At 43.0% G+C, this 24,111-nt stretch overlaps 3 protein-coding genes across 9 annotated transcripts in view; 2 read left to right on the top strand and 1 right to left on the bottom strand.

Annotated features, from left to right (window-relative positions):
- LOC109889124 (phosphatidylinositol 3-kinase regulatory subunit gamma) overlaps positions 1-5,555 on the top strand; it is a 34,464-nt gene extending 28,909 nt beyond the window's left edge. The window contains exon 16 of the mRNA XM_020480326.2: positions 6-5,555. Coding sequence (XP_020335915.1) covers positions 6-198 — 193 coding nt within the window. The 3' untranslated portion in view covers positions 199-5,555. The remainder of the gene's footprint in view (positions 1-5) is intronic.
- LOC109889122 (gamma-interferon-inducible lysosomal thiol reductase) lies at positions 1,001-8,396 on the top strand. Its single transcript, XM_020480321.2, has 7 exons — positions 1,001-5,310; positions 5,946-6,134; positions 6,322-6,393; positions 6,508-6,600; positions 7,115-7,267; positions 7,627-7,695; positions 7,816-8,396. The coding sequence occupies exons 1-7, from the start codon at positions 5,131-5,133 to the stop codon at positions 7,873-7,875; spliced, it is 816 nt and encodes a 271-aa protein (XP_020335910.1). The 5' UTR covers positions 1,001-5,130; the 3' UTR covers positions 7,876-8,396.
- A 439-nt stretch (positions 8,397-8,835) lies between these two features.
- The window catches only part of pde4cb (phosphodiesterase 4C, cAMP-specific b), a 152,306-nt gene continuing 137,030 nt past the window's right edge, over positions 8,836-24,111 (bottom strand). For all 7 annotated transcript variants that reach the window (XM_031822524.1, XM_031822526.1, XM_031822523.1 and 4 more), the window contains 5 exons: positions 15,290-15,389; positions 14,892-15,046; positions 14,413-14,535; positions 13,595-13,777; positions 8,836-13,394 (listed from right to left, as the gene is read on the bottom strand). In XM_031822524.1, the coding sequence (XP_031678384.1) occupies positions 12,852-13,394; positions 13,595-13,777; positions 14,413-14,535; positions 14,892-15,046; positions 15,290-15,389 (1,104 nt within the window). In that variant the 3' untranslated portion in view covers positions 8,836-12,851. The remainder of the gene's footprint in view (positions 13,395-13,594; positions 13,778-14,412; positions 14,536-14,891; positions 15,047-15,289; positions 15,390-24,111) is intronic.

The raw sequence follows: 24,111 nt of genomic DNA, 5'->3' as shown, positions 1-24,111 counted from the left end.
TGCAGCGTGGACGGGGACGTCAAGCACTGTGTGATATTCAAGACCTCCACGGGCTACGGTTTCGCCGAGCCTTACAACCTGTACAGCTCCCTGAGAGAGCTGATTCTCCACTACAGACACACTTCCCTGGTCCAGCACAACGACTCGCTGAATGTAACTCTGGCAATTCCTGTCCTAACCCAGCAGCAACCCAGATGAGACGCATCGTCACCCGGACACGGCCCGGCACAGAGCAAAAACACACACAGAACTGAGACCACACACCCTCACTTTTCCCAACAAAAAAGCAAACAACTTTCTGAGCGTTGGGTTTGATAGGAGTGGAAGTGGCAGATATAATGACTGACTGGGTTTTGACTTTGAAGAGACCCTGTAAATGTTATATTTTTGTTAAATCTTTACAACACTACACAGTTTTAGGATAAAAATATGTTGACTATTTTAAAGTAACTGCTGTAGATTCCATTTTCCCTTTCAATGGAGGGAATTATTTTTTAAATCGACTTGTTAAGGGTGCCATTTTGGGGGGGGTAGTAACTTTTTTTCAACAGTTAAAGAGGCGTAAGGGTTGGACATGGAGAACAAAAATACCTAACAAACTTTCTGTTTTCATCAAGCGTTGCTGACATGGCTGGATGATTGGGAGATGTGGTAAAAGGCTTAACTTGTAGTGTTTTTTTGCAAGTTCATATTAATACACATTTTCTCCCACAGCGCTATGGGACGCATACAAAGAAAGCATTCTCCTTTCTGTGGAGTCATTGCTATGTGCCCTGTCACATAAAGCAGGACATGTCTAGAAGACTAAATTCAGTACCAATGTGTTAATCAAAAAGATTAATTTGTCTTTTTCTGAACGCTTTTTTTTGTTGCAATCTATGTAAGACTGTTTAAAATAGTTTGAGGTTGATGATATTAGATGCTGGCATGGCCCCTGGTGTAGCTTGAGGACACTGATTGCTGTGACAGACAGTGGCATATAATGTGAACTGGAGTTGCAGTCCTTGATGGTGGAACACTTGGTGGTGAAAGTGCCTTCTCTTCTAATCCTCGGTCTTCCATTCTCTCTCTGTTGATCAGAGTCCGTGTGGATGCCTTGCCCCAATCAGATGCCAAGTGTTTTGTACAGCACTGTGTATGAAACTAGAAATCTGAAATAGACCTGGCTATTGATTGCCTTGGAGCAGGGATGGGTAACTCCCTCAGACTTTTACCTGGGACTACTGCCACTGACTGCTCAGAGTGCACACATCTGGTTTCCTGGGTTAGGATCAGGGCTCAGTGCACACATCTGGTTTCCCAGGTTAGGGTTAGGGCTCAGTGCACACATCTGGTTTCCCAGGTTAGGGTCAGGGCTCAGTGCACACATCTGGTTTCCCAGGTTAGGGTCAGGGCTCAGTGCACATATCTGGTTTCCCAGGTTAGGGTCAGGGCTCAGAGTGCACACATCTGGTTTCCCAGGTTAGGGTCAGGGCTCAGAGTGCACACATCTGGTTTCCCAGGTTAGGGTCAGGGCTCAGTGCACACATCTGGTTTCCCAGGTTAGGGTCAGGGCTCAGTGCACACATCTGGTTTCCCAGGTTAGGGTCAGGGCTCAGTGCACTCATTTGGTTTCCCAGGTCTCAATCAGTTGCTGACTTAAAGGAATGAAAGAAAGCCAGCAGACACTCTTGAGGACTGAAGTTGCCCACCCCTGCATTACTGTGTGTATGATGGCGGTGTTGGATTTGTGCATGGTGGAAATGGATTTCCGTTCATATTTTATAGATGGTAGATCTTATGGGGGTTGTGTACCAGATATAAGAAGCATGGTCTTTTCACTACATTTTGACATTGGGTATGCGTATGCATCACATTGGGTATGCAGTATGCATCACATTGGATATGCAGTATGCATCACATTGGATATGCAGTATGCATCACATTGGGTATGCAGTATGCATCACATTGGGTATGCAGTATGCATCACATTGGGTATGCAGTATGCATCACATTGGGTATGCAGTATGCAGTCTCTCATGAGTAATAGTAGCCTAATTCCACAATTTACTTAATCAGACTTTACCTGCCACACTTTTGTGAATGAGCTTCTTTCCCAGGAAACAAGTTGTACTGTAATGCTAACATATACACCAGATATTCTAGGTAGACTTTAAACACTACTTTGACAAACTGATTAGTACTATGCAGCGAGTTAGACATACAACTTCACGATGCCTCATCAACATTTTGATTCAAGACAAATCACTGAATGAGTGATGACCTTTACACTTGTCATGTATTAATCAGACGTTGGTGCATTTTATTGCTCACTTTTAGGAGTGGTTAGATTGCCGTTCATGTTGGGATTGGTGTAAATCAACCTTTTATAGCTGACAACAATGTTGATGTTAACCTGTTCTTATGTTTGTCTTTTGGTTAGGTGAGAAGTGTCTCCTTGGAGAGCGATGACAATAATAGTCTGGACTATATACTGAACATAGCTTTCAGCCAGAGTCCTGCTCAGTTCGACTGTCCTTCAGGTCAACGGGTCTTTGAAAACTAGGATAGTTTATTTGTTTTGGCAAGAGAGAGTGCTGTATAAAAAAAGAGAGTAAAAAATATGTTTGTTTTCAAATTGCACACGGTGGCTCTGCATGCAGTATAAGACTACGTATGCCCTCCACTGACATGACCACAGCCAGGTTAAGACTAGCTAAAGATTGGTTATATCACATTGTCTGGTGTACAAAGGGTGTTGGTGTCCATTACTGAGTGTTATAGAAAAGAACCACACAAACCGCCGCCATAGATTTTTCAACTAACCTGTTCTTGGGGATTACTTCCTTCATTCTCGATTTCTTAGTCTGTTTCCAGTTGCAGTTGGTTCTACAAAAACCATAAATTCAGAAAATATCAATGTTTAAGTGAGATATGCCTCGTGGTGTGCTTAGACCTTTGTTTGTCACCTACTTATACGTGTGGCCGTAGAAGTAGAATCTACTAGTTCCTGCAATAATGCTGGGAATGCTAGATCTGCGGCAGCTAAGATGTCCAGATACCTCCTCATGCCGTACAATACTTGGATGTAATATTTTTGAGTTTTTGCTGTTTTTTGTAGAACCACCTGTAACTGGAAACGGACATTTTTCAGATACTTTCGTTATTCTCGATTCTGTGAAAAAAGTATTGCCAATAACAGGTTAGTTGAAAAATCTATGGCAGCGGTTTGTATGGGGCCTTCCTCTAACGCCCAGTAATGGACACCAACATTCTTTGGTTATATCACATTCTCTGGCATACAATCTGTAGCTAGGTCTAGACAGTCTGTTCTCAGTGACAGTATTTCCCCTGGCCTTTTCTGTGGACTTGGGCTCCTGAGTGGCTTAGCGGTCTAAGGCACTGCATCTCAGTGCCAGAGGCGTCACTACAGACCCTGGTTCGATTCCAGGCTGTATCACAACCGGCCGTGATTGGGAGTCCCATAGGGCGGCGCACAATTGGCACAGCGTCGTCCGGGGCAGGGTTTGGCCGGGGTAGGCAGTCACTGTAAATAAGAATTTTTTCTTAACTGACTTGCCTAGTTAATTAAAATAAAATAAATTATATTGGAGGTAGACAAAAGCTGTGCTTGATTTCTGTCTCAGACCGCTATGACGGTGCAACGTAAAACGACACATTTCCTCAGCTTTTGAGAAAGCCTGTGAGTGGGTACAAATTTGAGGCTTGAGTAGGGATGTCGCTGTGCCAATGTTAAAATCTGCTACTGTAAATGCACTACAAAGACATGAATAGGGAGCTCATGTTTCAGGAGTTTTTATTATAATTTGACTTGAACAGGTTCATTAATTTACAATAACTGTCTATGATAGGTCAGAAACACTCCGCATAGTGGACATCTCATTTTAAGACAAGGACGGCATCATTGGTGGCTCTTAATGGTCTGTTTGAAAGTGGCTTTTATGAAACCTGTTTGTGTTTTGTTATTTGTTCATCATAACCTGAGCAGATTTAATTGAATAAGCTAGTGTGAATACTTTTGGTGATATTCTTTACATTTATATTTCATGCTTATTTAGAGATGTAATTTCTCTAAATAACCAAATAGATTGAAAAGACTGTGAAAAGGCTGTTTACACAGGCAGCCCAATTATTTATTTCACTAATTGATCTTTTGACCAATCAGATCAGCGCTGTGAAAATATCTGATGTGATTGGTCAAAAAAAACTATTAATGGCAAAAATATCAACAATAGGCTGCCTGTGTGGAAGCAGTGAACTTTTTTAGATTTTGTTATCGAGAATGAAACTCGTAGTATTTGTTGTATGTTGACTTTCAATAGTTGAAGACTGCTTGGTTTTTAGCTTTTGTATTTGTGAAACTGTGCTGAAAAGTCTGTTAGATACTGCTATTTGATACACATAGTATGTGTATAATACTTGGCTGGAGTTCAGTCATTTGAAATGTAGAAATCCCCCCCCAAAACATTGCTAATGAACAGCAAAATGCACTTTTAAATTGACAAAATTCTGTACAATTATTGCATTACCTAATGAAAATATTGGCTGCACTCCATAGTATGTATTTGTCAGACTGGTAGTTTTGTATGGTACTAATGATAAACTTTAATAAAATTGTTAATTTTTAAGCTGTCAAAATGCATGACATTTTTCCCCAAATTATTTTGACAAAAGCAATCCCTTGCTCAGAAGCCAATTGAGTGTAAATGTTGGGAGAATTGTGACATCTACTGTCACAACATGGTCATACAATCTATGGTTTTCCTCACTGTAGCCTTGGCAATTTTCTATGTAGTTAAGACACGTGATGGACTGTTATGTACTGCTATTTCTCTAATGTTGTGACTATATACATTATTAATGATCTATCAATGTTAATTCAGTCAATCAAGAATGATTCTACTCTGGCCTAAGTTTGAAGTTTGTTCTTATTCCTGTTTTGCCTACCAAATTGTCCCTGTATAAGAAGTGTCTGAAACGATGATATGGCTGTTGTGGGATGTCCAATGAGAGAGTTTGGTCACAAGAATCCATCTCATCAACACAGCTAAGGATGATTGTTGTAGTCATTGGTGGAAGGAGCTCCAACCCACTCACTCTTCAAATTGGTCACAGTGTTGTCTGAGGGAAATGTTAAGGAAGGCTCTGACTTCAGTACCTGTAAGCAACATGAAGTTTGCATCAGTGTTAGTCCTTCTTTTTTTCTGCTCTACTTTCAAGAAATCCCATGGAAAGTCAAAACCCAAACCGGGCTGTGAATACCCCCCGTCTCAGTGGTGTAGGAGTTTGGAAATTGCAATAGAATGTGGGGTAAGTTTGGAGTATCGTTATCAAGTTCAAATAACTGCACTCGGACATAATGCCAGTTGCTAGGTTCTGTTTTTAAGACTTTCATAAGATCTATTTTCATGTACCTTTTTTTTCTTGATTATACCCTGGTACTTTTGAATGTGTCGCATGCAGCCTACTACAGAAGTTATTCAGTTGAATGATTAAATAACCTGTCTTTTTTATTTGTACTTTTTTACAAATAAACTTTCCAATGGCTAATCTCACCAAGCATTAAGACATTGCTATTCCATGTTATATAACAAGGTCAATATGTATATGTGAGTATCCCATGTTTATCAGGATTATCTGTTCAGTTTTAAATTACTGTTCAAAGAGTCCCTTGTCCATGGTAAAATGAGTCATGCTTTTGAAATTGAGTACCAGAGGTCCTAAATTTCCTGAGGGCATGTGACTGACACCAATCCTTAATGAGCTGTGTTTAGACAGGCAGCCCAATTCGCATATTTTTCTGAAAAACTAGGGTTTGCAAGTGGCATGGTTCCTACATTTACTTGTGTGAATTCCAGGCATATCTCAATATGAACAGAATGTAAATAATTTGTCAAATTGAACAAGTTCCAGCCCAGCTTTCTCTGAACATGATTCCTGTCTAGGTTCAGAAGCAGTGTCTGGAGCTCAATGCCACCAGGCCCAATTCAGCAGTACCCAGAGTTGAGGTGACCCTGTACTATGAGAGCCTGTGTCCAGGCTGCAGGGTCTTCCTCACCCAGCAGCTCTTCCCTACCTGGGCCATGCTCCATGATATCATGGAGGTAAAACTGGTGCCCTACGGCAATGCACAGGTAGGCCTCTTCTCAAGATGGAGAGTACTGAGTCATGTTCAGTTTTTTTGGGGGGGTTATTGGACAAGTTCAGGCTGTACCTCAGTACAGGCCTTTGATTGATAGATCCATCCACAGTCTCTGACTATTGAATAAATGAGAGCTTGTTTTGTGTTCATGCTGCAGCCTTTTTCCTGTTCTTTCACAGGAGCTTCCCTCAGGGAATTCTCCCTTCACCTGTGAACATGGGGAACCAGAGTGTCATAGCAACATGATTGAGGTGCGCTTGCCAATACAATGAGAAATGTCTGAAGTTCTGCTTATAACTTGAATCACAAAAAATAGGTAATCTGTTCCTGAAATATAGTTTTTGTATTTCATACTTTCCCTTTAGGCATGTATTCTACATTCAGTGGGTCTGTACTCTGCCTTCCCTGTCATTGACTGCATGGAATCTGCAGCAAATGTTCTCGCCGCCGCCCAACCTGTGAGCATTGTACTGTTTTTAACTTAATGTTAAACCACTTGCATTCTTTTTAATTCAAAATGCATTTGTGAGGGCCTCCCGAGTGGTGCAGCCGGCCGCGACCGGGAGACCCATGGGGCGGCGCACAATTGGTCCAGCGTCATCCGGGTTAGGGGAGGGTTTGGCCGGCAGGGATGTCCTTGTCCCATCGCGCGCGCACTAGCAACTCCTGTGGTGGGCCAGACATGGTCGCACAGTGTTTCCCCCGATACGTTGGTGCGGCTGGCTTCCGGGTTAAATGGGCATTGTGTCAAGGTTGGGTTGTGTTTCGGAGGACGCATGGCTCTCGACCTTTTCCTCTCCCGAGTCTGTATGGGAGTTGCAGCGATGAGACAAGACTAACTACCAATTGGATACAACCAAATTGGGGTAAAAGTAACAAAAAAAATCAAACAAATGGATTTGTGCACCTTTTCTGTTTACACATTAAGGGCTCTGGGTTATTGGTTCTTACATGCATTCTGTTCTCCCCTAGTGCTTACAGCTGCACGTTCCCTCCATGACGTGGGACAGTGTCACAACCTGTGTTAAGGGAGAGCTCGGCTTCAAACTTATGCATGAGAACGCCCTGAAGACCAATGCTCTCAGTCCAGCCAAAACCCACGTCCCCTGGGTGACAATTAATAAGGTAGGACACTGCTGGGACTGAAACTAGGAGCACGATGTAGATAACATGGCTATACTACAGCAGGGTTATTCAACTCTTACTCTACGAGGGCTGGAGCCTGCTGGTTTTCTGATCTGATAATTAATTGCACACACCAGGTGTCCCAGGTCTAAATCAGTCCCTAATTAGAGGGGAACAATGGGGGGGGCAATGGAACTGTCCAGAGTTGAATTTGAGGCATCTACAGATTATTAACCATAGTGTTACTACTACTGCTTTTTGAACACATACACTGTGTACAGCAGGTCATGGAATCAAACTATGTGCCAAGGTCAAGCCTGTGCATGACTCTCCAATTCCTCCTTTTTGCGTCTTTGCAGGAATACACAGGTGACTTTCAGGACAAAGCAATGTCATCACTTTTTAACTTGGTCTGCAAGATGTATAAGGTGAGTTGTGTGTGACTGGTCCTTGTTTGATCACTTTAAATGTAATTGAGTATTAAACTGTGTTCAACATGGTGTCATCGGCTGAGCTAAAATGTAATGATCACCCATTTTTGTCCACAGGGAGGAAAGCCCCCTGCCTGCACCGGAGCACAGAAGAAACTAGACAGGAGTCTGTGCTGAAACCAACAGTCATTCTGCATGCCATTCATGTTTTCAAAATATATAAGTACAAGTTTCTCTGATTCTTTTGAAAGACAATGCAAGTCCAACATAAATCATAAGTCGCTAATTTCTTTACTCTTGTTGCTGAAATGTATTGTAATACTTGTTTTATTCTGTGTGATACTGTGTCAAATAACTCCATATGTATTGACCATTTAACCCAATGCTAACAAGTTACGGTTCCATTTTGTATGAACAGATTTCTCTTTCCAGCCTAAGAGTGCATATAACTGTGGGGTCTGAAATTAAACATCCTTGATAAAGATGAGCAGTAATGAGTAAAATATATTTAAATAATGAGCAATACTGTATGCTCAAAGAAATTGGGAAATTATTTTATACTAATACAATTGCTCAGAAAGAGATTTTGTTTAACAAGTAATACTTTTCCCTCAAAGGTATGGGTCAAAATTGACACCCCAAAAGATTATTGTAAATAAAGTAGTCAGTTTATTTGGTCCCATATTCCTAGCACACAATTAAACTTGTTGGATGCATTTGATTATTTTTTGCCCGATGGAAACACTCCTAAATATGTGGATGCTACAATGAGTACGGATCCTCCTGAATGAGTCATGATTGAGAAAGTTAGTGGGACAAAGATCATACACCCAAGACATTCTCACCATTACCAATAACACAGGATGTTGGCATGTTTTCGGGGTATGATGTTTGACCCTCTAACATTGTCATTATTCAAAGATTAGGCAGGGATTGATGCCGCGTTCACGTGCTAGTCGGGACTAAACACAGAAATGTAACTAGCTTACTTACTGGTTGTAGTTATATACGTGCAGAGTTCAACCAGTTAGCAAGTCGGAAATTAGAGTTTCCTAGTTCCGACAAGCACGAACGAGGCATCAATCCAACACAGTTTAATTACTTCCGAACAGCGATAGATTTAATCAGATTCACAAATACAGGTTTCCATAATTTATTGGCATTTTCACTGAACTCCAGAAATGTTTTAAAAAATTACTTTTAAGTTAAGCAAATTTGTAAAATATTTTTGGCTCCAGAAAAATTAAGATCTCTTACCGTACATTTTGACAGACAAAATATACTACTGTCCAACATTGCGGATAAAAAAGACACACAGAACAATAACCGTAATGGTATACCATGTCAGTTTCAGCAAAGCAATAAAGGGACCAAGAGTCACCATTCTAACTTCTCAGACAACACATTTAACACTGAATGACACTGATTTATGTACGTTTTACCCACGATACAGCTCAGCTCCTCTCCAGTCACAATTTAAGGTTCTTATTTGAGCTGTTTGCTTATTATTACCAAACATGAGTGAATAGAATATGTTAGTTATTTATGAATACTTGTGTACTTTTCCCCCTGCCTTACCAGGAAAAGAGTAAGCGGGAAATACTTTAGTGTTAGTTTCCAGGCAAGTTTACCATGCTGGAGCTGTTGTTGAATTTTGTTGTTATTTTCACATTTCACTGTCCTCCATTTTAAGGACAATTCAGTGATCTTTTTTTATATACACTGAACAAAAATATAAAACGCAACAATTTCAGAGTTTACTGAGTTACAGCTGTGTTTCAGCTGTGCGAAGCATCCCAAATATGCTCAATGTTTGATATTTCTGGTGACTGTGCAGGCCATGGAAGAACTGGGACATTTTTAGCTTCTAGGAATTATGTACAGATCCTTGCATTATCATGCTGAAACATGAGGTGATGGCGGCGGATTAATGGCACGACAATGGCCCTCACGATCTCATCACGGTATCTCTGCATTCAAATTGCCATCGATAAAATGCAATTGTTGTCTGTAGCTTATGCCTGCAAATACCATAACTCCACTTTGTTCACAATGTTGACATCTGCAAATCGCTCACCCACACAAAACCATCTGCCCGATAAAGTTGAAACTGGGATTTATCTGTGAAGAGCACACTTCTCCAGCGTGCCAGTGGCATCAGCTGTCCGCGTAGCTGGTCTGAGACGATCCTACAGGTGTAGAAGCTGGATGTGGCGGTCCTGGGCTGGCTTAGTTACACGTGTTCTACGGTTGTGAGGCCCGTTGGACATACTGCCAAATTCTCCAAAATGACGTTGGTGGCGGCTTATGGTAGAGAAATTAACATTCAATTCTCTGGCAACAGCTCTGTTGGACGTCACTGCAGTCAGCATGCCAATTGCACGCTCACTCTAAACTTGTGTGACATTGTGTTGTGAGAAAACTGCACATTTTAGAGTGGCCTTTATTGTGCCCAGCACAATAAATGATCCTGCCATTTAATCAGCTTCTTGATATGCCTCACCTGTCAGGATTTATCTTGGCAAAGGAGAAATAAGACATTTGAGAAGCCTTTTGAGCGTATGGGGTGAAAAAATGTTCAGTGTACTTATATTTGGCAGGGGCTAGTTAAGTTGTACAGTATTGGTTTAACTTAAAAATTAGGGTGCAATCAGCGAACGCAATAATATAAATTAACTTTGAAAATTTATGTTTGTGGTCAATTGACATTCACATACTGTAGGTAAAAGCTATAGCCCTGTGAAGAGCAGAGCATAAGGGCCCTGTTCAATCTGTATCTCTGAAGCGTTACAGATTACGCGATATGATGGTAACTTCTGATCGAGCCGACATATGCAGCGTTTAGTGTGCAGTCTCCGTTATACAGGAACATTGCCTTTAAATGCCAATCACGCTGTAACGCTGAACTTCTGCGATACGGATTGAATAGAGCTCTACATCGAAGCATTACATCCAACATATAAAGTCAAGGTATTACAATTTCCATTAAAATTATATCATAATTCTAACTGATAATTGCTGAAACTCAACACATTTTAAAGTCAAACTTTGACATGATTACAATCAACAGTTAAGAGAGAACTTTGTTCAACATTTCATAACGACTTAGGTTGGCAAATTTTGCGCAAATTCCAAAGATTTTCCCTATAAACTAGTTTCCTTCAAGAACAAATCAACCAAGACATTAAGGGCTTATTCAGGCGAATAAAAAGTATCCAATGTCAATACAGAATGTACAGTATTGTGTAAACCAGACATGGTTTTCTGTTGTGTACTACAGGGAATAATATCAACGTTGTTCATTACATTTCTATCTGCAACTTTCAAAGCATCACACACTACTGAATAAGCCCTAATTAGTCCACACTGTGGCCCTGTTCAGAAACAACCACTAACCCTTCCACACTTCTGGAGATCTGACAGGATTTTATAGGTTTAAAAGGTTCAATGCAGCTGTTTTTATCTCAATATCAAATTATTTCTGGGTAACAATTAAGATCATTTTCAATTAAAATTCTCAAAAAGAAACAAGTGGCTTAGCAAAATACCATTTCTCCAGCAAGAATTTAGCTAGGACTGTCAGAGTGGTCCGAGGAGCCTAATGGGAGGGATGTGTAACCTGAACTAGCTGTTAAAGTGCATTATCATAATTGTCACAAATTCACAGTATTATTCCAACCTCAGTGTTGAAATGTATATATAAAACACAGGATATCACGTTTTTGACTGCATGCCCCTTTAAGCTACATGACAATGTCTCCACCTCACTCTCTGCTAGGTTGAATTTTCTCCCTATTGCTTACACCTATCCATTCCTCTCAGCTCTAGGCGTTAGACCTAGGGGTTGTTTCTGGACAGGAACTACAGCCTTCCATGGCTGTCCACTAAAATCATGGTTTGGCTCAAGTTCTTTAGAACTGAATGGGCTTCCTCTACAACAGAAATTGTAAAGTGCTACTGTATGATGGAGACACCCTGATAATGATGCTTACAAAGCTCAGAGGCAAACAGACCTGGGGTGTGTTCGTTACGTCTTGCAACGGAAATCGTTTACCAAAGCAAACCGGGCAAATGGAACGAAACGGGGACAGACCTACCTGAATTTTTCCAGTAGAAACCAGTTTTCCGGTTTGCAACAGAATCGGTGAAATGAATACACCCATGGTGAGGACATACCCAATATATATAACAAAACGGAACCATTTCAAATCAAATAGAAAATGTGACAACGTAAAACATAATCACATAGAAACATACAACTTTACAAACATGAGTGTAAGCGGTGTTAGTCTAGATTTAAAACAACTTGTATTGGGTACCCCAATCAACCATAGTACTTCGGGATTTTGAAATACAATTTACTGGTACTGTTCGTTTCATATTTTATATTTAAATTGGTTTAGTTCTCAAATTCATTAATGAACTTTTCAATTGAGATCAATAGAGGTCGCCAGACAAATAAATATGTATTTTTGCATAACTTGAAGCGGTAAGGTTCTAAGAGCTGTTTGTCATCAGTAACACAACTCTAAACAGGCAGTCTCCGTTAAGGGGTACCCAAGACGTCCATGCTACATTAAAATTATTTATATCTCGTCATACCCTGAGGTTTAAGTTACAATTCTCTCACTATTCAGGTACATACTGGATTTGGTAAAACATTCACATAATTCTCAGAGACAAACTAAATAAAATATACTAGTTTATGCTGACTGAATTCAAAATGTGTGGTGCAAAAGTTCCAAGACCCTGTAAAATGATTACAATCCTTCCAATATTCCATTGAATATCTATATTCCATCATTTTGAGGAAGACATTGTTTTCTCAGTATAATTCCTTGCTTCGATCAGGAGACATTGGTGAGACTGGTTAGCTTGTGGTCAGTTCTCTACCTTCGAGTCTAAGACACTTTCCGCCCAGAATCAACTACAGAATGCAGGACTAAAAAGTCCTATCTCGCACACAGAAGAAAATAGAGAATAAAACGATACTTCTTGTTCTACAATATTAAAAGTGTTAAGGTGTCTCCAGTGTAAAGGAACTGTTGTCATTACAGACTTGATAGAAATCCCACCCTGCATGTCCAATTGCTGCTGGGACCCACAAACCAAGGCAGGGATGGAATAAGTTGAAGGGAGGGCCAAGGTTTGTGTTACGTGCCAAGCCGTAGGTAAGCTACACTACTGCCTTCCTGGCCCAGTTCTCTGTCCCTATCGCCTATGTCGTCCACGCCCACCCCGGGGCCCAATGTTCTGAGAAGGTCGGGGCTCCTAACCGACATGGTGGCCAGACTGAGGGCCCGGCCAGGGTGGGGGGAGGGGGGCCGGTATCTGCTGCTGGGCTCTGGGGATAGAGACAGGGCCGGGGTCTTCCTAGAGGTCTCTCCCCCCTGTGACGTCTCCTCCTCGGGGGGGCTCTCCAGGTCTGAGTCACCCTCCTCCTCCTCCTCCAGGGTGAGTTCAAACTGGAACTTGTCCCCTGCGGAGGTGCAGCATCCCCCCGGTGTGACTTCCAGGGCTCCTGGCCCCCCGTCAAGATCCCTGTCCTCAAGGGTGGGTGAGGGGCTGCGCTGGATCATACTTTGGTACCACTCCCGGTTGTCCTCCAGGGTATCCAGGATGTCCTGGGCGTCAGGGTGGACCAGGTCAGCCCACGTCTCCCACAGAGGGTGGACGATGTAGTCTATGAATCCCACCTACAGAGGGGAGTAAAGATGAGAGATATAAACACACACTGTTTTGGTGGGTTTCAACAGACATGACAATAATTTGACAGCAACAGTCTGTTAAGCAGTGACAGAGACCTGCGGGTGGGTTTGCAGATTCTTGTGTCTGCATGTGTAAGAGAGCCTGCATGCCTCGTGTGGCTGGATGCACGCTATGCACAGTACGGTACCTGGGTCTTCTCGATGGAGGCATTATGTTTGTCACACATAGGGCTGATCTCAATTCCCTTGTCCCTCTCCCTGTCCCCCTGGGTGAAGAACTCCACCATGATGCGGTCGGTCCACTTACGGTAGACCTCCAGGGGCTTGGTGGGGTTACTGAGGTCAGCACAGTGAACCATGTTCTGAAGGACCTGGAGACACACAGGGAGGCCCATGTTAGTTCTTGGTTTATCTGTTGTTTAGATATTTTTTGAAGAAGTATATAATTTTTTATTCATATTGATTTTGTCATTTATATTTCAGACATTTATATAGAAACCTTGAATGTACATGACACTATGAAGTCTTATTTTAGACAACTGCACTCATCACACTTGTCTCCAGTAGACAGTTCAGACTCAACACCATCGTCCATCTCAGTGATCTGAAGTGGCTTTCTTTCCTCATCTCCCCTCAAATTGCTTTCACCTGTCCTGTATCCACATGTTGTCGCTGTCTGAAAACCTCTCATCTCTAAAACAGAACCTTTTCAGGATATTGAATTTCCATATTTTCCCATGAACAAACATAGCTTCTGAAGTGTCATAATTCTATTTTGAATACACTTTATTGGTCCTAGATTCATGTTCAGAGTACAATGAGGGGAGTTACTGCTTTCAATAAATTAAATAAATAAAAAAATGGCAAATTAAGTTATTAGGTTTTCATCAGACAGCGACAATATTCAGATAAATGCAGATGTGTGAGACGGAGAAGAGACGAGGAAGTCACTGTAGACTATTAATATGTGGCCAGTGGTGTGTCTACTCTAGGAATGACCTCTGACCTGGATGCGGTCTGAGTAGTTGTCCAGCAGCAGCACTCCAAGACTGGTCACCTTCTTGGTCTCCACCATGGTCTTCAGGTCAGCCAGGAAGTTCATATGCTTGGACATGTCAGTGGCCAACACCTGCAGAGGACAATACCAAACATCTTTTAACATTATGTAGAAACTGCTTATGTTGGGCCTCTGGGTTTAGAAATTCTATGGCAATACCAATTAATCACACTTACTTCAGTCACTAATTCCAAAGGGTCAGTGGGTTAGAGCATGGTGCCGTCTACATCCAGGGTTGTGTTGTGGTTTTGAAACTGAATATACTCTTTCACTGTGTGAAATGTAAGTGACTTTGGGGAAAAGTGTCTGCTAAATGGCCATATCATTATGATGTCGGCTCATTCATTATGTTTAACTATGATAACATGGAGGAGTGTAGATAATATTTCATTTCTATTCAATTCCAATTCATTCGGTCAGTGCCTCACCATGTCGATGACCATCTTCCTGAGGGACTGCCCCTGTTTCTTGCTGAGGCTCTGGAAGATGTCACAGTTGTCCTCCTGTAGCAGCTTGAAGCCCACAGCCAGGTGGTGGTTCTCCAGGACAGAAGCGTCGTTGTACATCAGAGCCAGCTCAGAATCTACAGTAGGAACACCCATTAGTAAAGCAACAACAATTCCAAGGCACTCTCTGTATAACTACAAAAAGGTATTCATTAGGTTCAAAATAACGGAATAAACTATTTATCCAGAGATCAAACTCTGCCTTACAGACGCTATAATGTAGTCTTCACAGTAGTAGAGGCCAGACACATTTAGCTCCAAAGGACATATCCTTTAATTAGATCTAATGAGTGAGATTGCTAGTGAGGGATGGAACTGACTTGTGTTGATGAGGAACTGGTTGGACACTCCGGGGTGATCTACATCGTGTATAGCACTGCTAAACAGAGCAGCCATGATCTCCAGGTCAGTGAAGACAGCCTGAAAACAAAAAACAGACACTTTTTTGTTACTATTACTGCAAGAGATGAGTGATGGTGCCGGAGGGGATGACTACCGCCTTATCGGCTCTAAACCAACCATGCTATTTTGTTAGTTTTTTTGCGTTGTTCATAACTTGTTGTTTGTTTTGTACATAATGTTGCTGATACCGTCTCTTATGACCAAAAAGAGCTTCTGGACATCTGGAACTGCGATTGCTCAACTCAAACTGGACAAAGAGTTCTTCTTCAATGAGTCGGACGGGAGGGATATACTACCGACACCCGACGAGGCCCAGATATCTGTTATTCACTGGTGAAGGAAACAGATTTCGCGGAAAGAGATCAGGGTGCCTTGTGAGGATCAGGCGACGAGTGGCTAATCTGCCCTTGCCTTCCGTCCTGCTAGCTAATGTTCAATCGCTGGAAAATAAATGGGACGAACTGAAAGCACGTTTATCCTACCAACAGGACATAAAAAACGAATATCTTACGTTTCACTGAGGCGTGGCTGAACGACGACATTAAGAACATACAGCTGGCAGGTTATACACTATCGGCAGGACAGAACAGCAGCCTCTGGTAAGACACGGGTCGGGGGCCTATGCATTCATGTAAACAACAGCCGGTGCACGATATCTAAGGAAGTCTCAAGGTTTTGCTCGCCTGAGGTAGAGTATATCATGATAAGCTGTAGACCACACTATCTATCTAGAGAGTTTTCATCTGTATCTCTCTTACCTGTCTACATATTACCACAGACCGATGCTGGCACTAAAAACGCACTCAATGATCAAACAGGAAAATGCTCATCCAAAGGCGGCACTCCTAGTGGACGGGGACTTTAATGCAGGGAAACTTAAATCTGTTTGACCTCATTTCTATCAGCATGTTAAATGTGCAACCAGAGGGAAAACATTCTAGACCACCTTTCCTTCACACACAGAGACGCGTACAAAGCTCTCCCTCGCCCTCCATTTGGCAAATCTGACCATAATTCTATCCTCCTGATTCCTGCTTACAAGCAACAATGAAAGCAGCAAGGACCAGTGACTCAGTCTATAAAAAATTGGTCAGATGCAGCAGATGCTAAACTACAGGACTGTTTTGCTAGCACAGACTGGAATATGTTCCACGATTCTTCCGATGGCATTGAGGAGTACACCAGATCAGTCACTGGCTATATCAATAAGTGCATCGAGGACATCATGCCCACAGTGACTGTACGTACATACTCCAACCAGAAGCCATGGATTGTTGATCCATCAGCCTGCTTTCCTGCGTCATTTCTGGTCACAACTTGCAGACTTGTTTACGTGCTGCTGTGCGTTTTGTTGATAAACTTACTTTGCTACCTGACAACTTTACGATTTCTACTTTTAATTACGTTTATATTTTTTGTTTTTCACTCACTCAACTTTTTTTCATTCAACTTTTTCCCTCCGGACGCTTTACGTGGTTCATCAGGACCTCCACCAGCCGAAGCTAAGTAGTAACATTAACACGATGCCTTCTAATTGCAGTCGCTGTACTCATAATATACAGGAGAATGTGCGGCAAGCCCAGCTTCAGACGCAATCGTTAGGCAAGGGTAATTTCAGTGTAGAAAAGGATGAAACAGTGTCTGTACCACCAGTAAGTACAGATAGTAGTATAAATCCCCTCGCACGGTCCCCGCAGCCGGACAACTTTCTCATGGCATCTGGAAGGAAATGCTGTAGGAATGCTCAACCGGTGTCGCTCATTCAGCTGACAGAAACTTTCAACCTGTTCTCCCCATTAAGCAGCGAGTTGGAGTCAGAGACCGAGCCTTCTCTTGTCTCAACTCCTCCTGTTACGGGGTCTGAGTCGCCGAAGCCTCCCACCATTAACTCTGACAAATTGAAAACCCTAGTCATTGGGTTTTCAATTCATTACCCGCAGTATTAGACTTAAAACGAATCATCCAGCAATCATACACTGTTTACCAGGGGGCAGGGCTACCGACGTTAAGGCTAATCTGAAGATGGTGCTGGCTAAAGCTAAAACTGCCGAGTGTAGCGAGTATAGGTATATTGTTATCCACGTTGGTACCAACGATGTTAGGATGAAACAGAGGTCACAGAGGTCACATAGCTTCAGTGTGTAAATCAGGTAGAAAGATGTGTCAGCATCTAGTAATTGTCTCTGGCCCCTTCCCAGTTAGAGGGAGTGATGAGCTCGACAGCGGAGTCTTACAACTCAATCGCTGGTTGAAAACTGTTTTCTGCCCCTCCCAAAAGATAGAATTTGTAGATAATTGGCCCTCTTTCTGGGACTCACCCACAAACAGGACCAAGCCTGGCCTGTTGAGGAGTGACGGACTCCATCCTAGCTGGATGGGTGCTCTCATCTTATCTACAAACATAGACAGGGCTCTAACTCCCCTAGCTCCACAATGAAATAGGGTGCAAGCCAGGCAGCAGGCTGTTAGCCAGCCTGCCAGCTTAGTGGAGTCTGCCACTAGCACAGTCAGTTTAGTCAGCTCAGCTATCCCCATTGAGACCGTGTCTGTGCCTCGACTTAGGTTGGGCAAAACTAAACATGGCAGTGTTCGCCTTAGCAATCTCACTAGAATAAAGACCTCCTCCATTCCTGCCATTATTTAAAGAGATTGTGATACCTCACATCTCAAAATAGGGATACTTAATGTTAGATCCTTCACTTCCAAGGCAGTTATAGTCAATGAACTAATCACTGATCATAATCTTGATGTGATTGGCCTAACTGAAACATGGCTTAAGCCTGATGAATTGACTGTGTTAAATGAGGCCTCACCTCCTGGCTACACTACACAAGTCTCCAAGGTGGCATAGCAGTTCAGACGTCTTTTGTCCTCGTCTTGTCGTGTCCTGTATATATATATATTTACAACTTTTTCACATACATTTTATTTTTATTTTCCATCAACTCATCTTCAAAACACTCTCCTGCAACCCGCCTCACCAATGTATATTTATAAAAAAGTATTATTTACCTCAGATCTGTAATCCTCCAAGAAGCTAGCCAGAAACTCCAAGAAGCTAGCCTGAAACTAGCCAGAAGCTAATCCAGAAGCTAGTTCAGAAGCTAGTTAGCTCCTTTACTGGCAAATCGTTAATATTCAGCTAACCACGGTTTGTGGTCATCAGCTATCCTTTAGCTCGAAAATCTATCGCCAGTTCTGTACGGCGCAGCGCGGCTCGGAACGGAACATACCGGACCAATTTTTCTCTCCATGTCCCTGGACATTCATACCCGGATCTCACAGCTAGCTAGCTGCTATCCGTGTGACCATCGGAGCTAGCAAGCTCCGTCAATCACTCCTGAGTTCCATCAATCACACCTGGGCTGCAGTCACCTATCCGGACCCGTTTTACTGCCTTCGCGGAGCCCCACCGGGCCTTCACAACTGGACTGCCGACGTTATCTACCCGAAGGAGTTATTCGGCCGGCTCCTCCGTCGCGACGTTACCTGAACGCCCATCTGCGGCCTGCTAACCGTTAGCTGTCTTACCGGCTGCTATCTGAATAGACAATCGGACAATTTTTTTATTATTATTTTTTTTAAATTATTTTTTAAATTATTATTATTATATTTTCTTCTTGGGCCTCTATAACTATATCTATTGTTTTTATTTTTGTTGTTGTTGTGTGATTTGGATTAATCCCCTCTACCACACGGAACCCCACTAATCTACTGACGGAACGTAAGGGGTGGCTAACAGACCTCCATCCTATGCTAGCTTGCTACCGATGCCCTGGCTAGCTGTCTAAATCACCAACCAACCTCTCCACTCACCGGACCCTTTTGATCACTCGACTAAGCATGCCTATCCTTAATGTCAATATGTCTTGTCCATTTCTGTTCTGGTTAGTGTTTATTGGCTTATTTCACTGTAGAGCCTCTAGTCCTGCTCACTATACCTTATCCAACCTATTAGTTCCACCACCCACACATGCAATGACATCTCCTGGTTTCAACGATGTTTCTAGAGACAATATCTCTCTCTTCATCACTCAATACCTAGGTTTACCTCCACTGTATTCACATCCTGCCATACATTTGTCTGTACATTATACCTTGATGCTATTTTATCGCCCCCAGAAACCTCCTTTTACTCTATGTTCCAGACGTTCTAGACGACCAATTCTCATAGCTTTTAGCCGTACCCTTATTCTACTCCTCCTATGTTCCTCTGGCGATGTAGAGGTGAATCCAGGCCCTGCAGTGCCTAGCTCCACTCCTATTCCCCAGGCGCTCTCTTTTGACGACTTCTGTAACCGTAATAGCCTTGGTTTCATGCATGTTAACATTAGAAGCCTCCTCCCTAAGTTTGTTCTATTCACTGCTTTAGCACACTCTGCCAACCCGGATGTTCTAGCTGTGTCTGAATCCTGGCTTAGGAAGACCACCAAAAATTCTGAAGTTTTAATTCCAAACTACAACATTTTCAGACAAGATAGAACTGCCAAAGGGGGCGGTGTTGCAATCTACTGCAAAGATAGCCTGCAGAGTTCTGTCCTACTATCCAGGTCTGTACCCAAACAATTTGAACTTCTACTTTTAAAAATCCACCTCTCTAAAAACAAGTCTCTCACCGTTGCCGCCTGCTATAGACCACCCTCTGCCCCCAGCTGTGCTCTGGACACCATATGTGAACTGATTGCCCCCCATCTATCTTCAGAGTTCGTGCTGCTAGGCGACCTAAACTGGAACATGCTTAACACCCCAGCCATCCTACAATCTAAACTTGATGCCCTCAATCTCACACAAATAATCAATGAACCTACCAGGTACCTCCCCAAAACCTTAAACACGGGCACCCTCATAGATATCATCCTAACCAACTTCCCCTCTAAATACACCTCTGCTGTCTTCAACCAAGATCTCAGCGATCACTGCCTCATTGCCTGCATCCGTAATGGGTCAGCGGTCAAACGACCTCCACTCATCACTGTAAAACGCTCCCTGAAACACTTCTGCGAGCAGGCCTTTCTAATCGACCTGGCCGGGGTATCCTGGAAGGATATTGATCTCATCCCGTCAGTAGAGGATGCCTGGATATTTTTTTAAAATGCCTTCCTAACCATCTTAAATAAACATGCCCCATTCAAGAAATTTAGAACCAGGAACAGATATAGCCCTTGGTTCTCCCCAGACCTGACTGCCCTTAACCAACACAAAAACATCCTATGGCGTTCTGCATTAGCATCGAACAGCCCCCGTGATATGCAGCTGTTCAGGGAAGCTAGAAATCATTATACACAGGCAGTTAGAAAAGCCAAGGCTAGCTTTTTCAAGCAGAAATTTGCTTCCTGCAACACTAACTCAAAAAAGTTCTGGGACACTGTAAAGTCCATGGAGAATAAGAACACCTCCTCCCAGCTGCCCACTGCACTGAAGATAGGAAACACTGTCACCACTGATAAATCCACCATAATTGAGAATTTCAATAAGCATTTTTGTACGGCTGGCCATGCTTTCCACCTGGCTACTCCTACCCCGGACAACAGCACTGCACCCCCAACAGCAACTCGCCCAAGCCTTCCCCATTTCTCCTTCTCCCAAATCTATTCAGCTGATGTTCTGAAAGAGCTGCAAAATCTGGACCCCTACAAATCAGCCGGGCTAGACAATCTGGACCCTTTCTTCCTAAAATTATCTGCCGAAATTGTTGCCACCCCTATTACTAGCCTGTTCAACCTCTCTTTCGTGTCGTCTGAGATTCCCAAAGATTGGAAAGCAGCTGCGGTCATCCCCCTCTTCAAAGGGGGGGACACTCTTGACCCAAACTGCTACAGACCTATATCTATCCTACCGTGCCTTTCTAAGGTCTTCGAAAGCCAAGTCAACAAACAGATTACCGACCATTTCGAATCTCACCATACCTTCTCTGCTATGCAATCCGGTTTCAGAGCTGGTCATGGGTGCACCTCAGCCACGCTCAAGGTCTTAAACGATATCTTAACCGCCATCGATAAGAAACATTACTGTGCAGCCGTATTCATTGATCTGGCCAAGGCTTTCGACTCTGTCAATCACCATATCCTCATCGGCAGACTCGACAGCCTTGGTTTCTCAAATGATTGCCTCGCCTGGTTCACCAACTACTTCTCTGATAGAGTTCAGTGTGTCAAATCGGAGGGTCTGCTGTCCGGACCTCTGGCAGTCTCTATGGGGGTGCCACAGGGTTCAATTCTTGGACCGACTCTCTTCTCTGTATACATCAATGAGGTCGCTCTTGCTGCTGGTGAGTCCCTGATCCACCTCTACGCAGACGACACCATTCTGTATACTTCCGGCCCTTCTTTGGACACTGTGTTAACAACCCTCCAGGCAAGCTTCAATGCCATACAACTCTCCTTCCGTGGCCTCCAATTGCTCTTAAATACAAGTAAAACTAAATGCATGCTCTTCAACCGATCGCTACCTGCACCTACCCGCCTGTCCAACATCACTACTCTGGACGGCTCTGACTTAGAATACGTGGACAACTACAAATACTTAGGTGTCTGGTTAGACTGTAAACTCTCCTTCCAGACCCATATCAAACATCTCCAATCCAAAGTTAAATCTAGAATTGGCTTCCTATTTCGCAACAAAGCATCCTTCACTCATGCTGCCAAACATACCCTTGTAAAACTGACCATCCTACCAATCCTCGACTTTGGCGATGTCATTTACAAAATAGCCTCCAATACCCTACTCAACAAATTGGATGCAGTCTATCACAGTGCAATCCGTTTTATCACCAAAGCCCCATATACTACCCACCATTGCGACCTGTACGCTCTCGTTGGCTGGCCCTCGCTTCATACTCGTCGCCAAACCCACTGGCTCCATGTCATCTACAAGACCCTGCTAGGTAAAGTCCCCCCTTATCTCAGCTCGCTGGTCACCATAGCATCTCCCACCTGTAGCACACGCTCCAGCAGGTATATCTCTCTAGTCACCCCCAAAACCAATTCTTTCTTTGGCCGCCTCTCCTTCCAGTTCTCTGCTGCCAATGACTGGAACGAACTACAAAAATCTCTGAAACTGGAAACACTTATCTCCCTCACTAGCTTTAAGCACCAACTGTCAGAGCAGCTCACAGATTACTGCACCTGTACATAGCCCACCTATAATTTAGCCCAAACAACTACCTCTTTCCCAACTGTATTTAATTTTAATTTATTTATTTATTTTGCTCCTTTGCACCCCATTATTTTTTATTTCTACTTTGCACATTCTTCCATTGCAAAACTACCATTCCAGTATTTTACTTGCTATATTGTATTTACTTTGCCATCATGGCCTTTTTTGCCTTTACCTCCCTTCTCACCTCACATTGTATATAGACTTGTTTATACTGCATTATTGACTGTATGTTTGTTTTTACTCCATGTGTAACTCTGTGTCGTTTTATCTGTCGAACTGCTTTGCTTTATCTTGGCCAGGTCGCAATTGTAAATGAGAACTTGTTCTCAACTTGCCTACCTGGTTAAATAAAGGTAAAATAAAATAAAAATAAATAAAACTAGTGAACATATCTCCCGCGCATCCCACAAATGCGGAGGTGTTGCAAACATTTATGATAGCAAATTTCAATTTACCAAAAAAAAAGACGTTTTCGTCTTGAGCTTCTATTCATGAAATCTAAGCGGCCTACTCAATCACTTTCTATAGCTACTGCTTACAGGTCTCCTGGGCCATATACAGCATTCCTCACTGAGTTCCCTGAATTCCTATCGGACCATATAGCTTATAAGAAATCCCGCTATGCCCTCCGACGAACCATCAAACAGGCATAGCGTTCATATAGGACTTAGATCGAATCGTACTACACTGGCTCCGATGCTCGTCAGATGTGGCAGGGCTTGCAAACTATTACAGACTACGAAGGGAAGCACGGCCAAGAGCTGCCCAGTGACATGAGCCTACCAGATGAGCTAAACTTCTTCTATGCTCGCTTCGAGGTAAGTAACACTGAAACATGCATGAGAGCATGAAGCTGTTCTGGAGGATTGTGTGATCATGCTCTCTGCAGCCGATGTGAGTAAGACCTTTAAACAGGTCAGAATTCAGACTGATTACCAGGACGTGTACTCTGAGCATGCGCTGACCAACTGGCAAGTTTCTTCACTGACATTTTCAATGTCTCCCTGTCCGAGACTGTAATACCAACATGTTTTAAGCAGACCACCCTAGTGCCTGTGCCCAAGAACACTAAGGTAACCTGCCTAAATGACTACTGACCCGTAGCACTCACATCTGTAGCCATAAAATTCTTTGAAAGGCTGGTCATGGCTCTCATCAACATCATTATCCCAGAAACCATAGACCCACTCCAATTTGTATACCGCACCAACAGATCCACAGATGATGCAATCTCTATTGCACTCCAAACTGCCCTTTCCCACCTGGACAAAAGGAACACCTATGTGAGAATGCTATTCATTGACTACAGCTCAGCGTTCAACACCATAGTGCCCTTAACAGCTCATCACTAAGCTAAGGACCCTGGGACTAAACACCTCCCTCTGCAACTGGATCCTGGACTTCCTGACGGACCACCCCCAAGTGGTAAAGATAGGCAACAACATCCACCACACTGATCCTCAACATGGGGGCCCCTCAGGGGTGTGTGCTTAGTCCCCTCCTGTACTCCCTGTTCACTCGACTGCACGGTCAGGCATGACGCCAACACCATCAGTAAGTTGGCTGATGACACAACAGTGGT

This window comes from Oncorhynchus kisutch, linkage group LG4 (assembly GCF_002021735.2).
Source record: "Oncorhynchus kisutch isolate 150728-3 linkage group LG4, Okis_V2, whole genome shotgun sequence".
In the NCBI taxonomy this organism is placed as follows: Eukaryota; Metazoa; Chordata; class Actinopteri; order Salmoniformes; family Salmonidae; genus Oncorhynchus; species Oncorhynchus kisutch.
This window is presented reverse-complemented; position numbering and strand designations above follow the sequence as displayed.